The sequence below is a fragment of the Miscanthus floridulus genome, chromosome 19 (assembly GCF_019320115.1).
Source record: "Miscanthus floridulus cultivar M001 chromosome 19, ASM1932011v1, whole genome shotgun sequence".
NCBI classification, from domain to species: Eukaryota; Viridiplantae; Streptophyta; class Magnoliopsida; order Poales; family Poaceae; genus Miscanthus; species Miscanthus floridulus.
This window is the reverse complement of record NC_089598.1, coordinates 90,546,499-90,568,949: the sequence shown is the minus strand read 5'-3', so window position 1 is coordinate 90,568,949 and position 22,451 is coordinate 90,546,499. Positions and strand designations below refer to the sequence as shown.

At 48.7% G+C, this 22,451-nt stretch overlaps 3 protein-coding genes across 3 annotated transcripts; 2 read left to right on the top strand and 1 right to left on the bottom strand.

Annotated features, from left to right (window-relative positions):
- The first annotated feature begins 836 nt into the window (after positions 1–836).
- Positions 837–3,803, top strand: LOC136529217 (uncharacterized). The gene is made up of 9 exons (XM_066522309.1): positions 837–1,108; positions 1,185–1,300; positions 1,378–1,571; positions 1,679–1,963; positions 2,120–2,178; positions 2,314–2,350; positions 2,477–2,548; positions 2,711–3,044; positions 3,163–3,803. The coding sequence occupies exons 1-9, from the start codon at positions 1,039–1,041 to the stop codon at positions 3,580–3,582; spliced, it is 1,587 nt and encodes a 528-aa protein (XP_066378406.1). The 5' UTR covers positions 837–1,038; the 3' UTR covers positions 3,583–3,803.
- A 939-nt stretch (positions 3,804–4,742) lies between these two features.
- On the top strand, positions 4,743–5,168 carry LOC136526347 (protein Rf1, mitochondrial-like). Its single transcript, XM_066519041.1, has one exon. The coding sequence runs from the start codon at positions 4,743–4,745 to the stop codon at positions 5,166–5,168; it is 426 nt and encodes a 141-aa protein (XP_066375138.1).
- Positions 5,169–9,432: 4,264 nt separating this feature from the next.
- LOC136526346 (UPF0496 protein 3-like) lies at positions 9,433–10,074 on the bottom strand. Its single transcript, XM_066519040.1, has 3 exons — positions 10,042–10,074; positions 9,774–9,977; positions 9,433–9,696 (listed from the first exon to the last, which is right to left on the bottom strand). The coding sequence occupies exons 1-3, from the start codon at positions 10,072–10,074 to the stop codon at positions 9,433–9,435; spliced, it is 501 nt and encodes a 166-aa protein (XP_066375137.1).
- Between the last annotated feature and the right edge of the window lie 12,377 nt (positions 10,075–22,451).

Below are 22,451 nucleotides of genomic sequence, written 5' to 3'. Positions count from 1 at the left end.
GGATGTTACCCATGGATGTTAACCTAACCGGGCAATTATTCGTCGTTTTAAACAATGCGCTACGCGCACTTCCGTACTCCCGTGTGTCCTTATTGCACAAAGAGATAAGTTTTTTTTTAAAAAAAATTCTAGGATTATACACCTATTATTATTATTTTAAATCTTGGATATATACGTCTATTAGAGTATAGACAACTTATGTTTGGATCCACCGTCTAACCTTTAGCTGACTAATTTAGCTGCTAGGGATTCAAATGACCTAGCTAAAAGACCAGCTAAAGTTTAGGTGAGTTTAGCTACTTCAACCTAGCTAAACCCAATTAAAATTTAGCTGAGTCTATTAGCTGAAGGATCCAAACACCTAGGCTAAAAATTTAGTTGGGAGAACTTTTAGCTGGCTAAAGTTTAACTTTGAAATTTTACCTAGCTAAGCTTAAGTTGGGTGGATCCAAACAGGGCTTGTATTAACTCGTGAAGGTTCGATTTGAGATGCTCTGACCTAAGGTATAGCAGTTCCCACACGGCTAAGGAAAGTTTCAGAAACCTAGAAAGGTACGATGGCGCTTGGATCGTCCGTTCAGGACAAGGAACACCTTTTTTTTTTTAAAAAAAAGAAAGCCAGGAGACGAACATCTGGTCTCAACATATTTATTATATAAAAATATGAATATATAAACTACTGTCTATTTTTTTTCTTTTTGCAATGGCAGTGACGAAACTGCGAAATGACCTGAATTTATTTACTCGAACAAGCAGAGCTCTTCGCAGCGCCTCATAACAAGCTCTGCATTACTTGGCAACAGATGGAGACCCGGCCAGCACCCAGCAGCGTTTGCATGCATCTCCCAGACGCACACGGACACGGTCACACCTAACACCTTGTGCCCATGCATCCACTTCTCTGACGACAAGAAAACATTACAATTTTCGAGCGACCAGTTCGCCGATTGCTGAGTGCATATACTCGGTCATGTACACATTTCGCAGTTGATTTGATCAGCGTCGCCTCGGAGCTTCGCTTGCGTAGGTAGGGCAGCCATGGGACCGTCTGGCAGAAGCTGGCTCGTCGTCCTCCTCGTCTCTGCAACCCTCTGCGCCCATGTATCAGGTATAGCCTTTTCATTCACATGAGGAACTTCTTGTGCGGACCGAGATCGGTGAGCTGACACGTAGAGGAATCGCAGCTGCGGCGTCCAACACGACCGTGTTGGCGGCGGAGCGGACGCGGCGGAAGGATCCCCTCGACGGGCTCAGGTACTACAACGGCGGCTGGAACATCAGCAACAGGCACTACCTGGCGGTGAGTTCTTGGTTTCTTTTTGTGTCTGCCGGCTGCCGCTTGCCAGTTCAAAGCATGATTCATGGTGTTGCATGCAGTCGGCAGGTTTCAGCGCGGCGCCCGTGTTCGCGTTCGCCGCGCTCTGGTTCGTCGCGGTCGCGGCGGCGGCGCTCGTCGCCTGCTGCTGCAGCTGCTGCTGCCGCGGCGGCGGCGGCAGCAGCAGCTACTCCTACTCGCGCCGGGTGTTCGCGCTCTCGCTCCTGCTCCTGCTCGTCTTCACAGCCGCAGCCGTGTAAGCAAAGCAACCGATCCCAGCTCGATCAACCAACCAATCGTCGCACCTGCGTGCGGATAAGCCGGCGGCAATCATGGATTGATGGTGACATGGTGGTGTTGCAGCATCGGGTGCGCGGTTCTGTACGACGGGCAGGGCAAGTTCAACGGCAGCACGACGGCGACGCTGGACTACGTGGTGAGCCAGGCTGACGGCGCCGCGGCCACCATGCGCAACTTCACAGGCCTCCTGCAGACGGCGAAGACGGTGGGCGGCGGCGTGGCCTCGCTGCCCCCCGACGTCGCGCGGAGCATCGACGACGTCGCGCGCCGGGTGGACGCGGCCTCCGACGAGCTCACCGCGCGCGCGGCCAGCAACTCCCGCAGGATCCGGACAGCGCTGGACACCATGTACGTACGAAAGACGAAACGTCGCCGCTGACTCTAATTCATTGTCGTCTGCGACCTGCCTGCGTGATTCTTGATGGGTTGGGCGCGAGATGAACTCGTGAGACCATCCATGGATATGGATGATCTTGATCGGTTGTTTGCTTTACGTGATTACAGAAGGAAGGTCCTGATCGGCGTCGCGGCCGTGATGCTCGTCCTCGTGCTTGTTGGCTCCGGTGAGCATAAATTGCTCTTTCCAAGTCTTATAAAGAAGAAAAATATATATCTACTTGTTTACTTGACCTGCTTGAAACTACGACATCGTTTATTTTTCTGATTCTTACGCAATTTCTCTCAACAATTTGTTGCAGTGTTCTCGTTGACCGGGAAGAAGTCGCTTGTGTCCATGTAAGCACATTAGCACAGCATACAGAGAACATACGCATCCAATTCTGACTGTGACTGTAGTTGATGGAACACGTTCTTTCAGAGATTATGTTGGTGTGCTAAGTTTCAGTTTCTGAATTTTGGCAGAGTGGTGTTTCTTGGATGGATGATAATCACCGCGACACTAATACTGTCCGGCACTTTCCTTCTCCTGCACAAGTAAGCTGTTGTCGCCTGTTGTGGTTTGATTTAGACGATTTTGAACAAATCTGGATGTTTTTGTTCCAGTTCGTCCAAATTTGAAAACTCATTTCAAATGCTTAGTAATGTACAAGTTAAAACAGAGCATACTGCGACCTTTGAACTTGGCCATGTGTTCAGCGTGATAGGAGACACCTGCGTGGCCATGGACGAGTGGGTGGTCCAGCCGCAGGGGCAGAGCCACACCGCGCTGGACGACATCCTCCCCTGCGCCGACGCGGCGGTGACGGCGGAGGCCCTGCGCCGGAGCAAGGAGGTCAACTTCCAGCTCGTCACCAAGCTCAACGAGCTGGTCTCCAACGTGTCCAACCGCGACGTGCCTGCCCAGGTCGGCCCTCCGCTCTACTACAACCAGTCCGGGCCTCTCATGCCGCTCCTCTGCAGCCCCTACAACTCCGACCTCTCCGACCGACCGTGCGCCGCCGGCGAGGTCGCCGCCGACAACGCGCAACAGGTACGCACGCACGCCGTACGGCACGGCACGGACAAAGAACCGCTATCGCCAATTCGCCATGGCGCGTCGTTGGTTGCGTCATGTCTGACGCGCTTTTGCATTGCGTTGTTCGCATCAGGTGTGGCAGCGCTACGTGTGCCGCGCGACGGGGTCGTCGGGGCAGGAGGTGTGCTCAACGGTGGGCCGCCTGACGCCGGCGATGTACTCCCAGATGGTCACCGTGGCCGGCCTCAGCGACGGGCTGCGCGGGCAGTCCCCCGCCCTGGCCGACATCGCGAGCTGCGTGACCGTGCGGCGCGCGTTCCAGACGGTGAGCCAGCGCGGCTGCCTGCCGCTGCGGCGGGACAGCAACCGGGTGTACCAGGCGCTGCTCGCGGCGTCGGTGGCCGCGATGCTCGCCGCGGCGGCGTGGGTGGTGCACTCCCGGGAGCGGAGGCGGCGCCGGGAGAGCGAGCGGTTCAAGGTGTCCCCGTACAGGCTCCCCATCGAGGAGAAGGTGCTGCTCAGCAGCCCCAGACGGCCGTACAGGCGAGTGTAACAGGAGCTTGATCACCAGCCAGACGCCGACAGATTTCTGCAGCACAGTGACGACGGTGAAGGTCCGGTAGAAAAAAAAAATCTGAGAGGAAATCCGTCTTCTGAATTGGCGTGATATGGACGTGTATTTACGCAGCAGTTTTGGCAGTAGAATTATGTACACTATATGTATCTGTCCTTGTACTGTGATAATTGTACATGAGTAGTTTTGCGAATAAATTACCTTCCTCTTGGATCACACCGTACCAATCTGTGTGTTTGTGATGTGGAGAAAAACACACACACAATTCGCTGGTCTGAAATTTGGCTGAAACTGACTGGTTTTGTGAGAGAGAAACACTGTGGCGGCTGGTTGATGAATAGTGTCTTGTGAGGGGTTCAGCCGGCAACGCGCCCAAAAAAAGAAAAAAACAGAAGAGAGAGGTGAGGCAGTCACGCCCTTGGGTTTGGGGCCTCAGTAGCGCCCAGGCGCAGCAGTTGAGGCTCAACGGCGAGCGCCCCAGCAGCTCCTGTGCCCGTCGCCCCGCCTGCCCAACCACCAGCGCGCCCAGCTGCGCGCCGCCGCCCACACAACCCAGGGCACGGTACACGCGGCTCCACCCAGCTCACGAGTGTGTTCTGCTTCACCGATCCGGAGGCGGACGCAGCGCGCCGCTCGCCCATGCCTCTCCTCGCTGGGCTACTAGCCCCATCAGGCCATCACCCGCGCACCGTCGGCATGTCGTGCCGTGCGTGACCGGTCTGGAGCACGCCATCGCCGGCCGCGCCCGCTCGGGAAGCCTCGGCCTCAACAACGCGCTGAAGCTGTTCGACAAATTGCTTCTCCACGTCAGGCCCGCCTCGGTTATTGCCTTCAACCAGATCCTCACTGCCGGCGCTCCTCAGGCCGGCGCTCCTCCACTTCAGACTCAGACCTTCGTCATCTCCCTCTTCAACCGGATGATAAGTGACTGCTCCAACAAGGTGGCTCCCGACAGTTTCACCTATAGCATCCTCATCGGTTGCTTCTGCCGTATGGGCCGCCTGAATCATGGCTTCGCCGTCTTTGGCCTCATCCTTAAGACAGGCTGGAGGGTGAATGACATAGTCATCGATCAACAGCTCAATGGTCTCTGTGACGCAGAGAGGGTGGGCGAGGCCATGGACGTTTTGCTGCAATGAATGCCTGAGCTTGGCTGCACGCCAGATGTAGTTTCATATAACATACTTCTCAAGGGTTTCTGCAATGACAACAGAGCTGAGGAGGCACTTGAGCTGCTCCAACGAATGCCTGAGCTTGGCTGCACGGCAAATGTAGTTTCATATAGCATACTTCTCAAGGGTTTCTGCAATGACAACAGAGCTGAGGAGGCACTTGAGCTGCAACATATGATGGCTAACGATCAAGGTAGACACTGCAGACCAGATGTGGTGTCATACAACACCGTCATCAACGGTTTCTTTACCGAGGGTCAAGTGGACAAAGCTTACAACCTCTTTCTTGAAATGATGGATCGGGGGATTCAACCGAATGTTGTGACATACACCACAGTAATTGATGTCCTGTGCAAAGCTCAAATGGTTGATAGGGCCAACGGTGTCTTTTAGCAGATGATTGATAATGGTGTTAAGCCAGACAATGACACATATAACTGTCTGATCCATGGATATCTCTCCATAGGATAGTGGAATGAGGTGGTTCGATTGCTCGAAGGTGGTAAAGAGTGGGACATTTACACATACAACATAATTCTAAATGGTCTTTGCAAAAATAATTATGTTGACAAAGCATTCAAAATGTTTTAGAGCCTGTGTTCTAAGGATCTTCGACTTGACATTATAACTTTTAACATCATGATTGGTGCTTTGTTCAAAGGTGGCAAAAAGGAAGATGCCATGGATTTGTTCGCTGCTATCCCTGCTAATGGTTTGGCTCCAGATGTTGTGACCTACCACTTAGTTGCAAAAAATCTCATAGAAGAAGGGTCGCTAGGGTGACAGCTATAAGTCTTGTGCTTATTTACTTAGGATGTTTATCTAGAGTAGTTGGTGCCTGTGTCAGCACCCTTATCATCTACCTTATCCTACTTTAGCATCTACTTTAGTAGTTGAAATATATTGTAGCTTTCTTAAGTTACAAGCAAAGTACCCTATATGTATCCCCAACCTGCCATGGTTTGTGGCAAGGCTAATGAAATGGAAATCTAGGCCCAAACCTATGATTTGTCTCCATCAAATGGTATCTAGAGCCCAAGTTCATCTAGGTTCTACCCTTACCTCATCCCAATCCGTCGCCATGTCCCTCCACTCCTCATCCTCTTCCTCCAACCGTTCCACCACCTCTAGCACACATGCTGCAGCAGCCAGGCACGAGGAGGACGCGGCCAAGCGTGCAGTAGCAGCGGAGCGGGTGGCTCGCATCGCCGAGGCGGAGCTTGCTGCGGCGCATGTGGCTGAAGCCTCCCACTAGGCAGCAACAGAGGCGTGGGAGGTTATAGCAGCAGCGGCTGTGCTCCATGCGGAGGCAGACGTGAGCGAGCAGGAGGACAACGGCGCCCGGGCGGACATGGATGCAGGAGCGGTGGCTGCTGTGGCTCTGCGCCGTGGAGCAGACGCGACGCTGACCAGCGCGGCGACGGACGCTGTCGGGCTCGCGAACGCGGACGTGACGACTACGACGCGGATGTGGATCGGGCGGAGGCAAGCGACCTGGGCGAACTCAGCGCGCGAGCAGTGGACGCGCGGGAGGGGGACTTGGGCGGTCGCGACGCCGAGTGCGAGCGACTGCACGATCCACGCGTGGAGCGAACGCTGGAGGGAGTGGAGGCCCTGCAGGACCGGTACGCGGCGCATGAGTGGGCCCTATGAGACTTCGAGCAGGACTGGGACAGACACAACTTCAACGCACGCTACCCTAGCAGATGTGGCCCCAACAAACGTGACCTGGACGACTGGGACTTCAATGACAACGGGGACCTAGGCAGACAGGACGTTGGCGCTCGGAACCCTCACAGGTGGCGCGCCTCCCCTTCCCTGGACCAGCGTAGTGTCGCCGTGGCCGGCCCTGGCTCCCCTCCCGTCGTGCAGACTGCCGTTAAGGGCACCGACGGCGGATGGCCCATGCTCACCAAGACCTAACTACACCGAGTGGTCCATGGTGAGGAAGGGGAAGATGTAGGCCCGGCGCATGTGGGACACAGAATGGTACTGGTGACGCCGACTTCGACGAGGATCGGCGGGCGCTGGAGGCGCTTCTTGCTGCTGTTCCGACAGAGATGCACTCCTCCCTCAAGAACAAGCGGACCACCAAGGACGCCTAGGACGCCATCACCGCGACACGCATCGGCAGTGCCCACGCCCGCAGGTCCACGCTTCAGAAGTTACATCAGGAGCGGGAGAACCTGGCTTTCAAGCTGAGTGAGGACGTCGATGACTTCACTCTCCGCCTCAACACCCTAATGCAGTAGTTGGCACGGTAATGTGACAACGACATCGACATGGAGAGAGCTATTGAGAAGTTCCTCCGCATCGTCCCCAAGAAGTACACGTAGGTCGCTATCGCGATTGAGATGTTGCTGGACTTCTCCGAGCTATCGATCGAGGAGGTGACAGGTCGCCTCAAGGCCATCGACAACCATGAGAAGCTACCTCCCTCAGATCCGATCACCATCGGTGGCAAGCTTCTCTTCATCAAGGAGCAGTGGCTCGCCTACCAGCGGGAGCGAAAGAAGGAGGAGGCCTCTGGCTCTTCAGGCTTTGGGTTCATCGAGCAGCCGCAAGTGTCGGTCGCGCAAGCGGGACAAGGCACATGGTGGCGCTCCTGACGGTGCTGACGATGAGCGCAAGGCTACCCAGGATGACACCTGCAAGAACTGCGGGAGGACCAGCTACTAGGCTAAGGACTACCGGTAGGCGAAGCGAGGTGGTCAGGCACACGTCGTGCAAGCGTAGGAGGGTGATGAGCCAGTTCTATTATTCATCCACGTGGAGCATCGAGACGCACTCCTCTCCTGCACTGGCTGCCACCAGGCTCCTCCACCTCGATGAGCCACGGGCCCACGTCTTCCTCGGCAACGGGTCCGACGGTGACAAGATCGACGGGTGGTACCTCGACATCGGTGCCACCCACCACATGACCGAGCGGCGGGAGTTCTTCTTCCGAGCTCGACTTCGGCGTTTGAGGCTCTGTCAAGTTTGGGGACGTCTCTGCCGTGGAGATCAAGGGTGTCGGCTCCGTTGTCTTCACCACCAAGACCGACAAGCACCGGCTTCTCACCTACGTCTACTACATCCCCGCACCAAGGAACTCCATCATCAGCTTGGGACAGTTGGATGAGAATGGCTTGCACGTGGAGATCGAGCATGGGGTCCTATGCATCTGGGATCGCCATCGTCGCTTTCTCGCCAAGGTGAACAGAGGCACCAACCGCCTCTACTTCCTCCATGTGCAGGTGGCGCAGCTCGTGTGTCTTGTAGCCCACTACGATGATGACGCCTAGCGGTGGCCTAAGCTCTTTGGGCACCTCAACTTTGAGGCACTAAAGCAGCTCGGCAATAAGTAGATGGTGTAGGGCATGCCACAAGTCAAGCACGTGGAGCAATTCTATGACACCTGTGTCCTCACCAAGCAGCGTCGGCTTCCCTTTCCTCGCTAGGTGAGCTTCCGCACCAAGGAGAAGCTAGAGCTTGTGCACGGCGACCTTTGCGGCCCCGTGACACCGGCCACACCTGGAGGCCAGTGCTTCTTCCTACTCCTTGTCGACGACGTGTCCCGCTACATGTGGGCGGTCCTGCTCAACACCAAGGCAGCAGCTGCGGATGCTATCAAGCGCCATAAAGATACTGCAGAGAAGGAGTGCAGCCACAAGCTTTGGGTGCTACGCACCGCCAACGGTGGCGAGTTCATGACGGCTAAGTTTGTGGCATACTGCGCCGATGAAGGGATCCAGCGCCACTTCTCCGCCCCATACACTACGCAGCAGAACAACGTCGTTGAGCGCCGCAACCAGACGATGGTTGTAACACCCTAGGTGTTAAGCATGCATCTAACCTTGATATTGCATGATCACAATCATCATTGAACATTCATGAGCATAAGCATATAATGTATTCTATCTATGTTGGCTTATATTGCATGTGTATTACTTAATGGGAGAATTATTTATTTGGCACTGAAACAAATCAGTGTTTCATATTTGGCACTCGAAAATTTGAACTTTCTTATCTGGCATCAAGTTGAAATTTCCTTTCGCAAATGGCACTGTCGTCCATTTAGGACAGTAACGGTGTCAAGTGACTGGTAAAAAGACATGAATACCCTTGTTTGCAATAGAAATTCACGGTGCCAAATAGGGAAGTTCAAGTATTTTCGTATGGACAATATTGCTGGAGCTCTTGCGCAGCCCCGTGCCATCGCCCCGGTGACCCGACGCATAGACCCCGTACCAATGTCCCCGCATCACCGCCCTACCGACTGAAGGAGGCAAGACGATGGCGTGTCGCTGCCCCCATGGGAGCGCCTAGCTCGCTTTGCCGCAACCTCGCTAGTGCCGCGCGCTGGTCATCACGGTCTCCGCGTGCCGCTCGCCGCTGTCCGCACGAGGTCTACCGGCACCACAGCGCCTCACCATGCACCGGCGCCACTGTTGTGGCCCCGCACGCGAGCTCCCAGCTCGCTGCCACACGTGAGGTCCGCTCGTGCTGCTCCCCGTGCGAGGTCTTCCTGCGCCGCTGTGGCCTCGCCGTGAGCCAGCTCCGCCACTTGCCAGTCGTCGCTGGACCTGTGCGCGGCGTGGAAGTGTTGGAAGTGTTGTAGCTCTAGATGTCGCTGGACCTGTAGCTGATCTGCATGGGCGGCGTGGAAGTGTTGCAGCTATGAGAGGTCCATGTCCCGGTGCCCAGAGAAGAGACCCAGCCAGGCCGGCGACATCATCGGAAACGCAACAAACGCGGCCAGGATGTGCACGTCGATGAACGCACCCACCACGGCCACAGCGGCGATGACGGTGATGAAGGAGGCCGAGAGCAACTGCCTGAGCCGGGCGAGGCTCTTGATCCGGAGCCGCGCCTTCTTCCTGCTGGCGTCGAGGCTCCTGAGCAGGTCGGCGGAGCTGAGCTGCACCTGCCGGAGCTTGCCCTGCGACACAGCCGGTACCGGAGGCAGATCTGCTTGATGTCCCTGAGGAGGTGGCTGCATAGGAAGGACGCGCTGGCCGTCTCGTTGAAGTAGGTGGCGAGCAGGTCGCGCACGCCGGGGTGGAGCTGGCCCTTAAATGGCGAGGCGAGGGCCGCGCGGACGGCACGCTGGTCCGGCTCGAGGAGTTGCTTGGCGAACAGGCGGTAGGAGGGGAGGCGCTTGGACGCCGTGATGTTGCCGCCACCGCCCGTGTGCGGCACCAGCCCCGGCGTGGGAGTCTTCTGTGTATAGGGGTATATCGGACACAGGGAAAAAAAACTGACACGGTCGAACCAGTCAACTAACAGATTGATCAATGAAAATGGACGGCAGTGCCATTTACGAAAGGAAATTTCAACTTGATGCCAGATAAGAAAGTTCAAATTTTCGAGTGCCAAATACGAAACACTGATTTGTTTCAGTGCTAAATAAATAATTCTCTCTTACTTAATTACCTTACTTAAGTTGGGGTTTACATGTAACCAATGTATGAAATGTGTGTGGAATCTTGGGAATACCTTAAACATGTTTAGAATAGCATAAGGAACAACTTTGGTATACATGACTAAGCTTAGTTTGGTCTCTAAGTCCTAGTTATGGTGTATGACATCAAATTTAAGTTGTATGTTTGACCTAGTTTGAACTATGTCATAGAGTCTTTGCATGGCAAAGCACCCTTAAGCAAAGTTGTAGTATTTGAGTAGATCAAGATCTTTTATTTTGGGTCATGAGCTAATTCAGTGCATAGCTTGGTATTTTTGAGCTCACAAAAATAAACATTTCACTATTTTTCTACACTTAGAAAATTTCTAAGTCCTGGCGCGTTTTCAGTTTGGTTGGCTCGACTTTGGGATGATTTTACTCGCTAACCATTGAGAATTAGGCCTTGGTCTTTTAATAGAAATTGTAGATGGTATGAAGGGCTATAATTGTTGTTAAGATTGTTTGAGCTAAGGAGCTACAGATTAGGAGAATTATCGTCGCCAACTCGTGCTGTTAGTCGGTATAGCGGGCTCTGATGGCCGAAGCAGCTGGGCCAACAGTGGTCGACTGCGTCATAGTTTGACCACCATGTGGAGGCCGCACGTCATCGATGTCCTAACTAGCCAGGCCACGTCGGGCTAGAGAGCACCACATCATGCCCACGCTCGCCCATGACGCCCCTACGCTCTCATTTCCCCGCTTTGCTTCCTCCTTCGCTCTTGCCTTCGTCTATAGCAGCCACAACAGCTTGGTGCAGCGCTGCCGTCGCCATTGCCGGCCCCAGCTCGCATCGCGTTGCTCTTTCACCACCGCAGCAGCTCCAGTCGTGATCCCACCGCATTCCGCAGTAGCTAAGTTTGTGGTTGTGTTCATCGATGATATCTTGATTTATTCTGAGACAGCAGAAGAACATGAAGAGCACTTGAGAGTGGTATTGTCAAGACTAAGAGAGCATAAGTTGTATACAAAGTTTAGTAAATAGTGAGTTTTGGTTGAAGAAGGTACCTTTCCTAGGCAACGTATCAGGTGCAAACCAATCCAATCTGTGCAAACTTGGAAACTACCAATCAAGACCACTAGATGCTGATCCAATGGATGGAGTGAGAGGTGGGATTTTTTTGCGCTTAAGCCCCCCCACCCGCTGGCCTTTTTTTGCGCTTAAGCCCCCTCACCTCATCCATTGGATCAACATCTAGTGGTCCTGATTGGTAGTTTCCTAAGTTTGCACAGATTGGTTGGTTTACACCTGATATGTTGCCCCTTTCCTAGGTCACGTATTATCGGAGGATGGAATTTCTGTAGACCCATCCAAGGTGCAAGAAGTGATGGATTGGAAAGCCCCAACCATAGTTCATGAAGTTCAAAGTTTTCTTAGGTTTAGCTAGATATTATCATCGGTTTATCCTAGATTTTTCCAAGATATCCAAGCCTATGACAAGGTTACTTCAGAAAGATGAGAAGTTTATGTGGACATCGGAGTGTGAAGTAGCTTTTCACACTTTGCGGACTTTGTTAACTACTGCTCCTGTGTTGGCACAGCCTGACATTGAGAAACCATTTGATGTATTTTGTGATGCCTCAGGTACTGGTTTAGGATGTGTTTTAATGCAGGAAGGCCGAGTCATTGCTTATGCCTCGTGCCAGTTGAGAAAGCATGTAGTCAACTATCCAACGCATGATTTAGAGCTTGCAGCAGTTGTCCATGCTCTAAAAATTTGGAGACATTACCTGCTTGGCAATGTTTGCCATATCTACACTAATCACAAGAGCCTTAAGTACATTTTCACTCAACCCGAGCTGAACATGAGGCAGCTGTAGATGGTTAGAATTGATCAAGGATTACAACCTAGAAGTGCATTATCATCTAGGAAAGGCCAATGTAGTTGCTGATGCCTTAAGTCAGAAGTATCATGGTAAATCTTTGTTGGAATGATGGTTTCAACTTATTGCATCCAAGCAGTCCTACACAATATCACAGTTAGTTGTTCTCTAGAGTCAAAGATTATTGAGCTCCAAAAGACTGATGTTGGTATATTCCATATCAAGAGAAAGATGAAAGAAGAAGAGAGCAAGCATTTTTGATTGGATGAGAATGGTGTTCTGTGGTTTAAAGATCGACTTATAGTGCCATAAGATAGGGAATTGAAGAACCAAATCCTTGAGGAAGCTCATTCTTCCAAGCTATCTATTCATCCAGGTAGCAGCAAGATGTACCAAGATTTCAAGACCAGATTTTGGTGGACAAAAATGAAGAAAGAAATTGCGGCATACATGGCAAGATGTGATAACTGTTGTCGAGTTAAGGCCATTCATATGAAACCAGCAGGGTTACTTCAGCCACTGTCCATTCCAAGTTGGAAATGGGATGACATTAGTATGGATTTTTTTGTCGGACTTCCAAATACCCAAAAGGGTCATGATTCTATATGGGTAATTATTAACCTGTCTCACCAAGGCTGCATATTTTATTCTTATCAATGCCACATATCGACCTCATCAATATGCAAAGCTATACATTGAGCAAATTGTCAGACTGCATGGTGTACCTAAGAGTATTATATCAGATCAAGGGCCCCAATTTGTTAATCATTTTTGGGAACATCTGCATAAGTACTTGGGTACCACATTGATTCATAGCTCTGTTTATCACCCCCAGACTACAGGTCAAACTGAACTGTGTGAATCAGATCTTGGAAGATATGTTGAGAGCATGTGTGATTTCTTCCAAGGGTTCATGGGAGGACTGGTTACCGTTGGTTGAATTCTCCTACAATAATAGTTATCAAGAGAGTATCAAGATGGCTCCGTTTGAAGCTTTATATGGTCACAAGTGTAGGACCCCTCTAAATTGGATTGAGCTTGGTGAAAGAAGGTATTATGGGAATCGACTTTGTCAAAGAAGTTGAAGAACGAGTTCAAATTATTCGACAACATATAGAAGCCGCTCAATCAAGACAAAAGAGGTATGCAGATAAGAGGAGAAGTCCTATTATGTTCCAAGTTGGAGATTATGTGTATCTGAAGGTATCCCCAATGAGGAGAGTACAAAGGTTTGGAGTGAAGCGAAAACTTGTTCCTAGGTATATCGGACCATATCAGATCATTGCATGAAAAGGACCAGTAGCCTACGAACTCCAGTTACCTCTAGAAATGAAAGCTATATTCAGTGTTTTTCATGTCTCCCAACTCAAGAAATGTTTTGTGTGCCCGAAGAAGCTATTGAACCTACTAATATCAATATTCAATTGGATTTAACCTATGAAGAGAGACCTATTAAAGTGCTTGAAGAAATGGAAAGAGTGACCTGTAGCAAAGTCATCAAGTTCTACAAGGTGATTTGGAATAATCATAGTGAGCAAGACGCTACGTGGGAACGTGAGGACTATCTTCGTGAGGTTTATCCAAGTTTCTACGAGGAATGGTAGGTCGTGCAATCTCGGGATGAGATTTTTGTTAGGGGGGAAGGGCTAGAGCACCCTAGGTGTTCAGCATGCATCTAACCTTGATATTGCATGATCACAATCATCATTGAACATTCATGAGCATAAGCATATCATGTATTCTATCTATGTTGGCTTATATTTCATGTGTATTACTTAATTACCTTACTTAAGTTGGGGTTTACATGTAACCAATGTGTGAAATGTGTGTGGAACCTTGGAAATACCTTAAACATGTTTAGAATAGCATAAGGAACAACTTTGGTATACATGACTAAGCTTAGTTTGGTCTCTAAGTCCTAGTTATGGTGTATGACATCAAATTTAAGTTGTATGTTTGACCTAGTTTGAACTATGTCAGAGTCTTTGCATGGCAAAGCACCCTTAAGCAAAGTTGTAGTATTTGAGTAGAGCAAGATCTTTTATTTTTGGGTCACGAGCTAATTCAGTGCATAGCTTGGTATTTTTGAGCTCACAAAAATAAACATTTCACTATTTTTCTACACTTAGAAAATTTCTAAGTCCTGGCGTGTTTTCAGTTTGGTTGGCTCGACTTTGGGATGATTTTACTCACTAACCATTGAGAATTAGGCCTTGCTCTTTTAATAGAAATTGTAGATGGTATGAAGGGCTACAATTGTTGTTAAGATTGTTTGCGCTAAGGAGCTGTGGATTAGGAGAATTATCGTTGCCAACTCGTGCTGTTAGTTGGTATAGCGGGCTTTGATGGCCGAAGCAGCCGGACCAACAGTGGTCAACCACGTCAGAGTTTGGCCGCCGCGTGGAGGTCGCGCGTCGCCGACGTCCTAACCAGCCAGGCCACGTCAGGCCAGAGAGCACCACATCATGCCTGCGCTCGCCCATGATGCCCCTACGCTCTCATTTCCCCGCTTTGCTTCCTCCTTTGCCCTTGCCTCCGTTCGCAGCAGCCGCAGCAGCTCGGTGCAGCGCCGCCGTCGCCATTGCTGGCCCCAGCTCGCACCGCATTGCTCTTTCGCCACCACAGCAGCTCCGTCGTGATCCCACCACACCACCGCACCCACATTGCTAGCTAGAAGCACTCGGTAAGGTCTTCTCGTCGTGCACGGCCTCATCGATGTTTCGTCGCTGTGCCCCGTCGCCGTGGCCAGTCCGCATCCGATCGCCATTCGCCGCGATAGCATGTGCACTAGGATCACCGTAGGGGGTAGAAGCTTGGCGTAACCCTAGATCGAGCCATCTCGGTTAGCTCCAACGCCTCGCCGTTGACCCGCTCCGCCGCACCGCCATGAACGCCGCCGCCATCGTTAGCTTCGGCAATAGGTCCAACTAGATAGCTCAATAGGTGCGGGATGACGTAGGGGTCACTGTAGTGCCAATGCCATCGTCGGAGAAGCTCGTCGTCGGTGAACTCCAGCCATCCCGCGCCGTTCCTCTATTTTGCCATCGCTGACGCATGGGCCCGTCTGACCGTTGGACCCCAGCTGTCAGCGGCTCTGAGTTGAAAGATAGTTCATTTATTTTTAGATTTGAATGCAACTTTGAAAAATCATAAGTGGAGTTCTAGAGGTCCAATTCTTGTGAACCAAATTTTGCTGTAATTCTCATGAAGTGTAGTTTTTTATAAAAATATGAAATATATAGTTTATGGTATTTTCCTTGGTCATTAAAATGTATTTAAATAAGTGTTTTTTGAATGTTAGTAATCTTGTAAAATAGATATCTTGAGCTAGAAAACTAATAAAATGGTGATTCCAATTTTGTTGGTTTTGTGTTGACATGCTCTAGCTAGGAAAAATAATGAACTTGCTATAAACTTGATTGAAGTATGGTCTTTCTATTTATCTAGCAATAAATGGTATTTTCTAAGGAAAATTGTAGGGATAAAAATATATAACATATGGATATTTAAATTTTTGTACAGTAGTATGGCACTAATATGAAGCTAGGAAAAATATATAATCTGTTGTTTGACACTTTTCTATAGGGTTTACTATTTTCACTAAAATAGGCCTTGTTAGCTTGTCATTTTTGTAAAGGATGTTATACATGGTCAAATGGTGTGAAACTTTTACAAGTAGTCTATTGGTAGTACTTGGAAGCAACTGTAATATTTTGAGAATTTATTGTGCACATTTGTTATATGTTTGTTATTTTCCCTAATTATCTAATTAAATTGATAAAGACATTTAAATAAATAGTTTGGGCTTGGCCATTATATTTTCTTGAGTGTATTTGATGTTCTTGAACTGTTTGTATACTTGGTGATGTCAAATTTGGAATGTTTATATGCAATAAAAATATTGTTGCTTTATAATTCGAGTTAGAAGGGTTTTCAGACGGATTCTGTGGTTTGGTATGTTGCATAGTCAAAATGATGTTTTATGTAGAAATGGTTAATAACAAAGTTGTAGGGACTTCTTCATCTATCTTTTGTTAAAATTATAGGTCAATAGGCCAAAGGGTTTAGGAGTTATAGCTGTTTAAAGTTTATTTTCCGAAATGCTTGTTCTCTGGAATTTCTGGACAGCACTGGATAGATTGTCTGTTTAGGTTAGGATAGAGTGTGAATTAGCTTTTGGTGATTTAATAAGAGTTGTAGGAAATTTTATAAGATTTCTAGAAAGTCTAAGATCACAGCATTTGGATAAGTAGAACTGTAGTTATGATGTAAACTTGCGACTGCCATGTGTAGCTTAGACATTGCTTTGTGTGAAATTTGTAAGTAGATAGAGAAGAGATATGCACCTACCCAGTTAGTATGGAGTTAGCATTTCTATCATGGTGTAACTCAACATCATTATCAGCAACATGTACCTTTCTATATCGCATCATCTATGATCCCTCTTATGCATTCATGAGACTTACTTATGCATATGCATGCAATAGGTGCCACCGAGGAGGTCACGTTGGTGGAGCTAGATGATGATCCACAAGAGGAGAACCCTGGAAGTGTCAGCACCAGGAGGTTCCCGGATGAAGGCGAGCCTGAGGTTGATCATCTCCCGGAGTGTCTCGATCATCAGCCAGCAACGTTTGTGAAAGGCAAGCCCCGGAGCATTATAAGCCTCCCTACTTTATTAATGTCACCTAAAGTTATTCATATTGATGCATTACGTGACATGAGTTGTTTGAAAACACTTGCTGCATATTACCTTTCCTTGACCAAAAATATGTACTATGAATCCTATTTAAGTCCAGGAACGCTTATCATGCTTAGCTATGCTTAAACCGGTAGAAGTCGGGTGATTTCCTATCACCTGCGAGCTATAGGTGATAACTTGATCACGGTTGGCTATATTGTGCTATCATGGAACATAACCTGGTATTGTTGAATAAATGGAGACCGGACGGTGTCTTATGTTGTGGTATCGTAGTGATTTCGTCTGTGTCATTTAAGGACCGGCCGTTGGAGGTCATCTTGTCATGTTGAACGCATGTCTTTCACATAGTTGGCTGGATAAGTTGTTCCGACCGTGAAGCCGAGTAGCTCAACTCAGGCTAGGGACACGAGTAGTTAAAGTGTGCAACCTGAAGTCAGTAAGGATGTGCGGAGAGCCAATGGCATAAGCCCAAGGGCGGGTTAGAGTCCCAAGCACCCTTGGCAGATTGGTTGTATCTTTGAGGGTGCGGCGCTGGTCCTACCCATGATTGTACTTGACTTGTCCCAAAGGTGACCTAATGCAACCTCGATGGGGGAAGTATGTGTGTGTGTGTTAGGAATAATTTCACAGCTAGGTAGGAATCGATTCGAATCGTCGTTTCTCCCGGATAGTGAGAACTTGACAGGATCACACTTCATCATAGTAAATGATGGAAATGTGGTTATGAGATTATGCAATAACTCAACTGGATATGGTTATTATTGTGATGACTTAATGGTACCAACATGTTTGGCATAGGATAGTGCTAATCTAGTATGAGATATGATTAATAACCGGTGATTCACAATTAAAGATATATTGGATAACTTATGCTTTTTTTGCAAACAATGTCTACCAGCTCTACTTATAAAACCTTGCATACTCCTTGGTGTCTTAGTATATTAGTTGGACGGGTAAGTCTAGCTGAGTACCTTCTCAGTACTCAGGGTTTTATTCCCATTGTTGTAGATAACATTATGTATCACGGCTACTGCAAGAACTGCTTTGCTCCTTCAGTGGATAAGGACTAGGACCATGGGCAATGGTCATTCTGTATATCATCTCACCCTTGTGCTTTTGGTTGGAGATGACTATGACACTGGCTTTGTATTAAACTACATGTGATGTTGATGTTAAACTACTTTGCTTCCGCTACTTTCAAACTTGGTTTGTAATAATTATTCGAACTCTGATGTATGGGAAATATTTATGTACTATGATGTAACTTGTGACTGGTTACGTTGAATCTCTACTGATCTTGGTTTGTAAGTTGGTTGTTTGAGATCCTTCATGATTTCGTTGGACTACCGGGTTTATATGAGCTCAAGTATGACTGGTTTGATCGCTTCGGTGATTGCTATTGTACTTGTGCTCTTTTAAATTGAACGGTTCTATGATAGTGGTGGCCACCACCCATGCCCTCCTCATGCAGAGAGGGATGTTGGCAATCTACTAGGGTGAGGTGATGATGATCGCCAGTTCACCTGCTCAACCGCTCGCCCACCAAGGCCCTCGACTGGCATGATACCATACGAGGCCTAGCACGGGCGCAAGCTAATGGTGAGCCACCTCCGCATCTTTGGCTATCTCGCCTTCACCAAGGAGCTCAACCATGTCAGTAAGCTCAACAACTAGAGCATGTTGGGGGTCTTCATTGGCTACGTGGAGGGTATCAAGGCCTACCGCATCCTCAACCCTGTGACATAGCATGTTCGCATCTCCCAAGACTGTTGTGTTCAATGAAGGGCGAGGTTGGGCCTAGGACAAGGTGGTGGACGATGGCTTGACTTTGACTCTCAAAGACTTTGTCATCGACTATGTCCACTTTGAGGGAGCCGGGGGAGCTAGCAGCTTGTCTTCACCGAGCTCGTCTACCTTAGCGCCTAACTGGCCATCAGCTCTGGTGAGTCCTCCACCGCTTACACCACTAGCGAGTCCACCACCTGTACCACCAGCTACGCCTCACTCTCCACCACTAGCTACGCCCCATTCTCATGCACCGGTGCCCACACCTCTGAGATCGACACCAACAGCTTTGGTCCGTGATGGGCAGCACACGGTGGAGTTCACCACTTTGCTATCGAATGACAAGGACCACATTGATGCCTACCACGATGATGAGCCTCTATGCTACCGTACCATGGACAACATCTTTGGCGATCAGCCTGTCCCTAGACTAGGCGACGCATGACCTCGAGGGAGAGCTACACCTGGCGCATGAGGACGACGAGCCCTGTTCCTTTGCTTAGGTAGAGGGAGGATGTGGCGTGGCGCACCGCAATGCAACTAGAGATGGACGCGGTCGAGTGAAACCAGGACATGGGAGCTGGTCGATATTCCTGCCGACCACCATGCCATCACCCTTCATTGGGTCTACAAGCTCAAGAAGGATGAGGCCAGGGACAGTGATCAAGCACAAGGCATGTCTGGTGGCAGCGTGGGTTCGTTCAGTAGGAGGGAGTCGACTTCGACGCCGCCTTCGCACCCATTGTGCGGATGGAGTCTGTTCGTCTCCTCCTCACGTTGGTGACCCAAGAGGGTCGATGTGTGTACCACATGGACAGTCAAGTACTGCCTTCCTCAATGGTGACCTAAAGGAGGAGTTCTACTGTCCACCAATCGCTAAGATTTGTGTTCCTCGGCAAGGAGAACAAGGTTCTTCACCTGCATAAGGCCCTCTATGGCTTGCGGTAGGCGCTCCCAAGCTTGGAATGCCAAACTAGACTCCACCCTCAAGCAAATGGGGTTCCAACAGAGTCCTCACAAGGCTATAGTCTATCTGTGGGGCAAGGGAGGCAATGCCCTATTGGTAGGCATCTACATCGACGACTTGGTGATCACCTGGCACCAAGAGGCCGATGTGGAGGCGTTCAAGGAGGAGATGAAGGCAACCTTCCAGATGATCGACTTGGGCCTTCTCTCCTTCTACCTAGGGATCAAGGTCTACCAGCATAGCTCTGGCATCTCCCTTCGCCAGATAGCCTACTGCCAAGCACATCGTCAAGTTGGGCGGGCTCACCGGCTGCAACCCATCCCACACTCCCATGAAGGAGAGGCTGAAGCTGAGTCATGATAGCACAACAAAGGAGGTCGATGCCACGTGGTACTAGCGCATTGTGGGCAGGCTTCAGTTACCTCATCCACACGTGAACAAACCTGGTGTTCATCATAGGCTATGTCAGTCGGTTCATGCAGTGACTGATGATGGAGCACGAGCAGGCCATCAAGAAGATCATCGGCTACATTGCGGGCACCTCTGACTATGGCTTGCACTACCCAAGGTGTCCTGGTATGGAGCACTTCATTGGGTACAGCGACAACGACCTTGCCGGTGACATCGACACAAGAAAGAGCACCAGTGGACACTATTCTTCCTTAGCAAGTGTCTGATTAGCTGGCAGTCGGTCAAGCAGCAAGTGGTGGCTATTGACGGTAGTTAATAAATATTATAAACCATCAATATAACATGCATAAGGGCATAAATATAATCACCAACAAAGGTCTAGGGGTTTAAACTAACAAATTTCAAGAGTTTTGGTGAATCCAGTATTTTCTATTAGGTTTATCTAGAAAACCGTTAAGGTGGACCTCGATGTTAGACTTAATCACACTTATCCGCAGCAAATGGACACCTAGAAGGTTCCATAAGACTTGAGAGGACTCCACACCAAATTGGAGGGTGAGACACCGCCAGGTGGGGCCTGACCGGCCCCACCTATAGGCCGGCCGGCCCCTGGGGCCCACCTGTCAGTCCCTCATTGCTATGTCAGTTCTCTACCACCTCCTAGATTGTATCTACACTAGTTTATTCAAGTTGGTTTGATCCAAGGGCTCAAGATTGATGCTCTGGCCGATATATACCAGCCCCTACCCCCCTTCCCTCAGGCATTGCATTGCATTCAAGAGAAGACATAAACCTTAATCATCCTCAGAGCTCCACCATATTCTAGGGCATAGCTAGTTAGGCTAGGTATAGAGGGAGGCAAGCAGGCTTCGCTTGGATTCCTGATCGTGTAAAGAGTGTGGTTTGGTATAATCTTTGTACCCCCTCTCTTTTGTATATCTCATTATTTTTATATGTTTTCTATAATTGTTATGACAACATTATTCATATTGTTTATGTTCCTAGTTATCATGTTCATGGTCTACTTTGATTATATACTTAGTATAGCTAGATTATCCTTATATTTATGCATAAGTTCATATAGCGCTCACTCTAAGGTACCATGGGTGAGTGGTCGATATTGTGTAAACATGGTGCTTATACGTTGTTTACCTATAGATACACCCTATATTCTAGGTGATGTGGTAGATCACGGATGTGACACTCCCATTGAGTCCTTTGTAATCTACTCCCCGAATATAGGTATACAAGTAGGATCTAGTTATGAAGGAAGAGAAGCTCTGTTCTTAATCTTGCTTAGTAATATCCCTTATATGTAGATATGAAGTTGGTCTTAGCCATGACTACTAGGTGTAATTGCACTAATCAATGTATACTTTGACTTGTAATTAAGAATGACTTAGGAATTATTCCTCTAATATTCTACTTAACCATGCTAATGCCATAGAATGGAGTACTCTGAGTGATCAATGATTAATTATTATGCACTATTCATATATACATTTACCTCTTGACTTACTCCTGTTGTGAGTAGAATATTGGTTATGGTTTACTTCTCTATCAATAGCATAAGTTATCAATACATGTCCATGCCAGACCTTCCTATGATAAAAATATAAATAACGATACCTGAAATAATCTCGGGTAAAGTGCTACAATGCTATAATTATTTGTGCGCTTGCAGATTCCTTTCATTTATATATATTCTTTCTAGTCACATGAAATATTAAAGTACTTCTTAGTGTCATTCTAGAAGTGGCACTAGGTAGTATCAACAAGCATTTATGGCAACATCACTAGGGATGATAACTTAGTAAAAGATGCTAAGGAATGTCAACAACATAGGGTGACTACTTAAAACGAGTGACACGTTAATAAATACCAATAAACATTTTTGGCGCCATTGCCGGGGAAGGTAGCTAGGCAAAGGAAGTATTGATAAGCTTATACTTATTGATGTGATCGAGATAACCATTGACCTCTACTCAAACAGGCTTACCCTTATTTTGTCTACTTTTATATCTTATGTAGGGTAATGTATGACTAGTTTTGACCTTCCGACAAACTACATTGAAGATCCAAAAGCATTAATTAGGAGGACTAGAGCTAAACTCAAGAAAGTCCCAGCTTTAGAATCGGAAGACAACCAGATAAGGTGAAGCTTAACACCAGATTTCAAAGCCATGGCTAACAAGACTCTCCACGAATTCTCTGCTCCAACTATAGCCAAGATCCATACTAGACCAATAGTCAATGTTGTAGACAATGGATTCGAGCTCAAGCTAGCTCTCATCAACATGGTGTAAGCTAGCCAATTTTGTGGAAAGGCACATGTAGATGCAAGTGCACATCTCCAACACTTTCTAGAGATCTACAGCACTTTCACCATCAAAGGAGTGACCCAAGATGCCATACTACTTTGCCTCTTCCCATTCTCACTCTTGGGGAGGGCAAACCAATGGTTCTACGCCAACAAAGATAGAAATACTACATGGGATAACTGCTCCACCGCCTTTCTAGCCAAGTTCTTTCCCATAGGCAAGACCA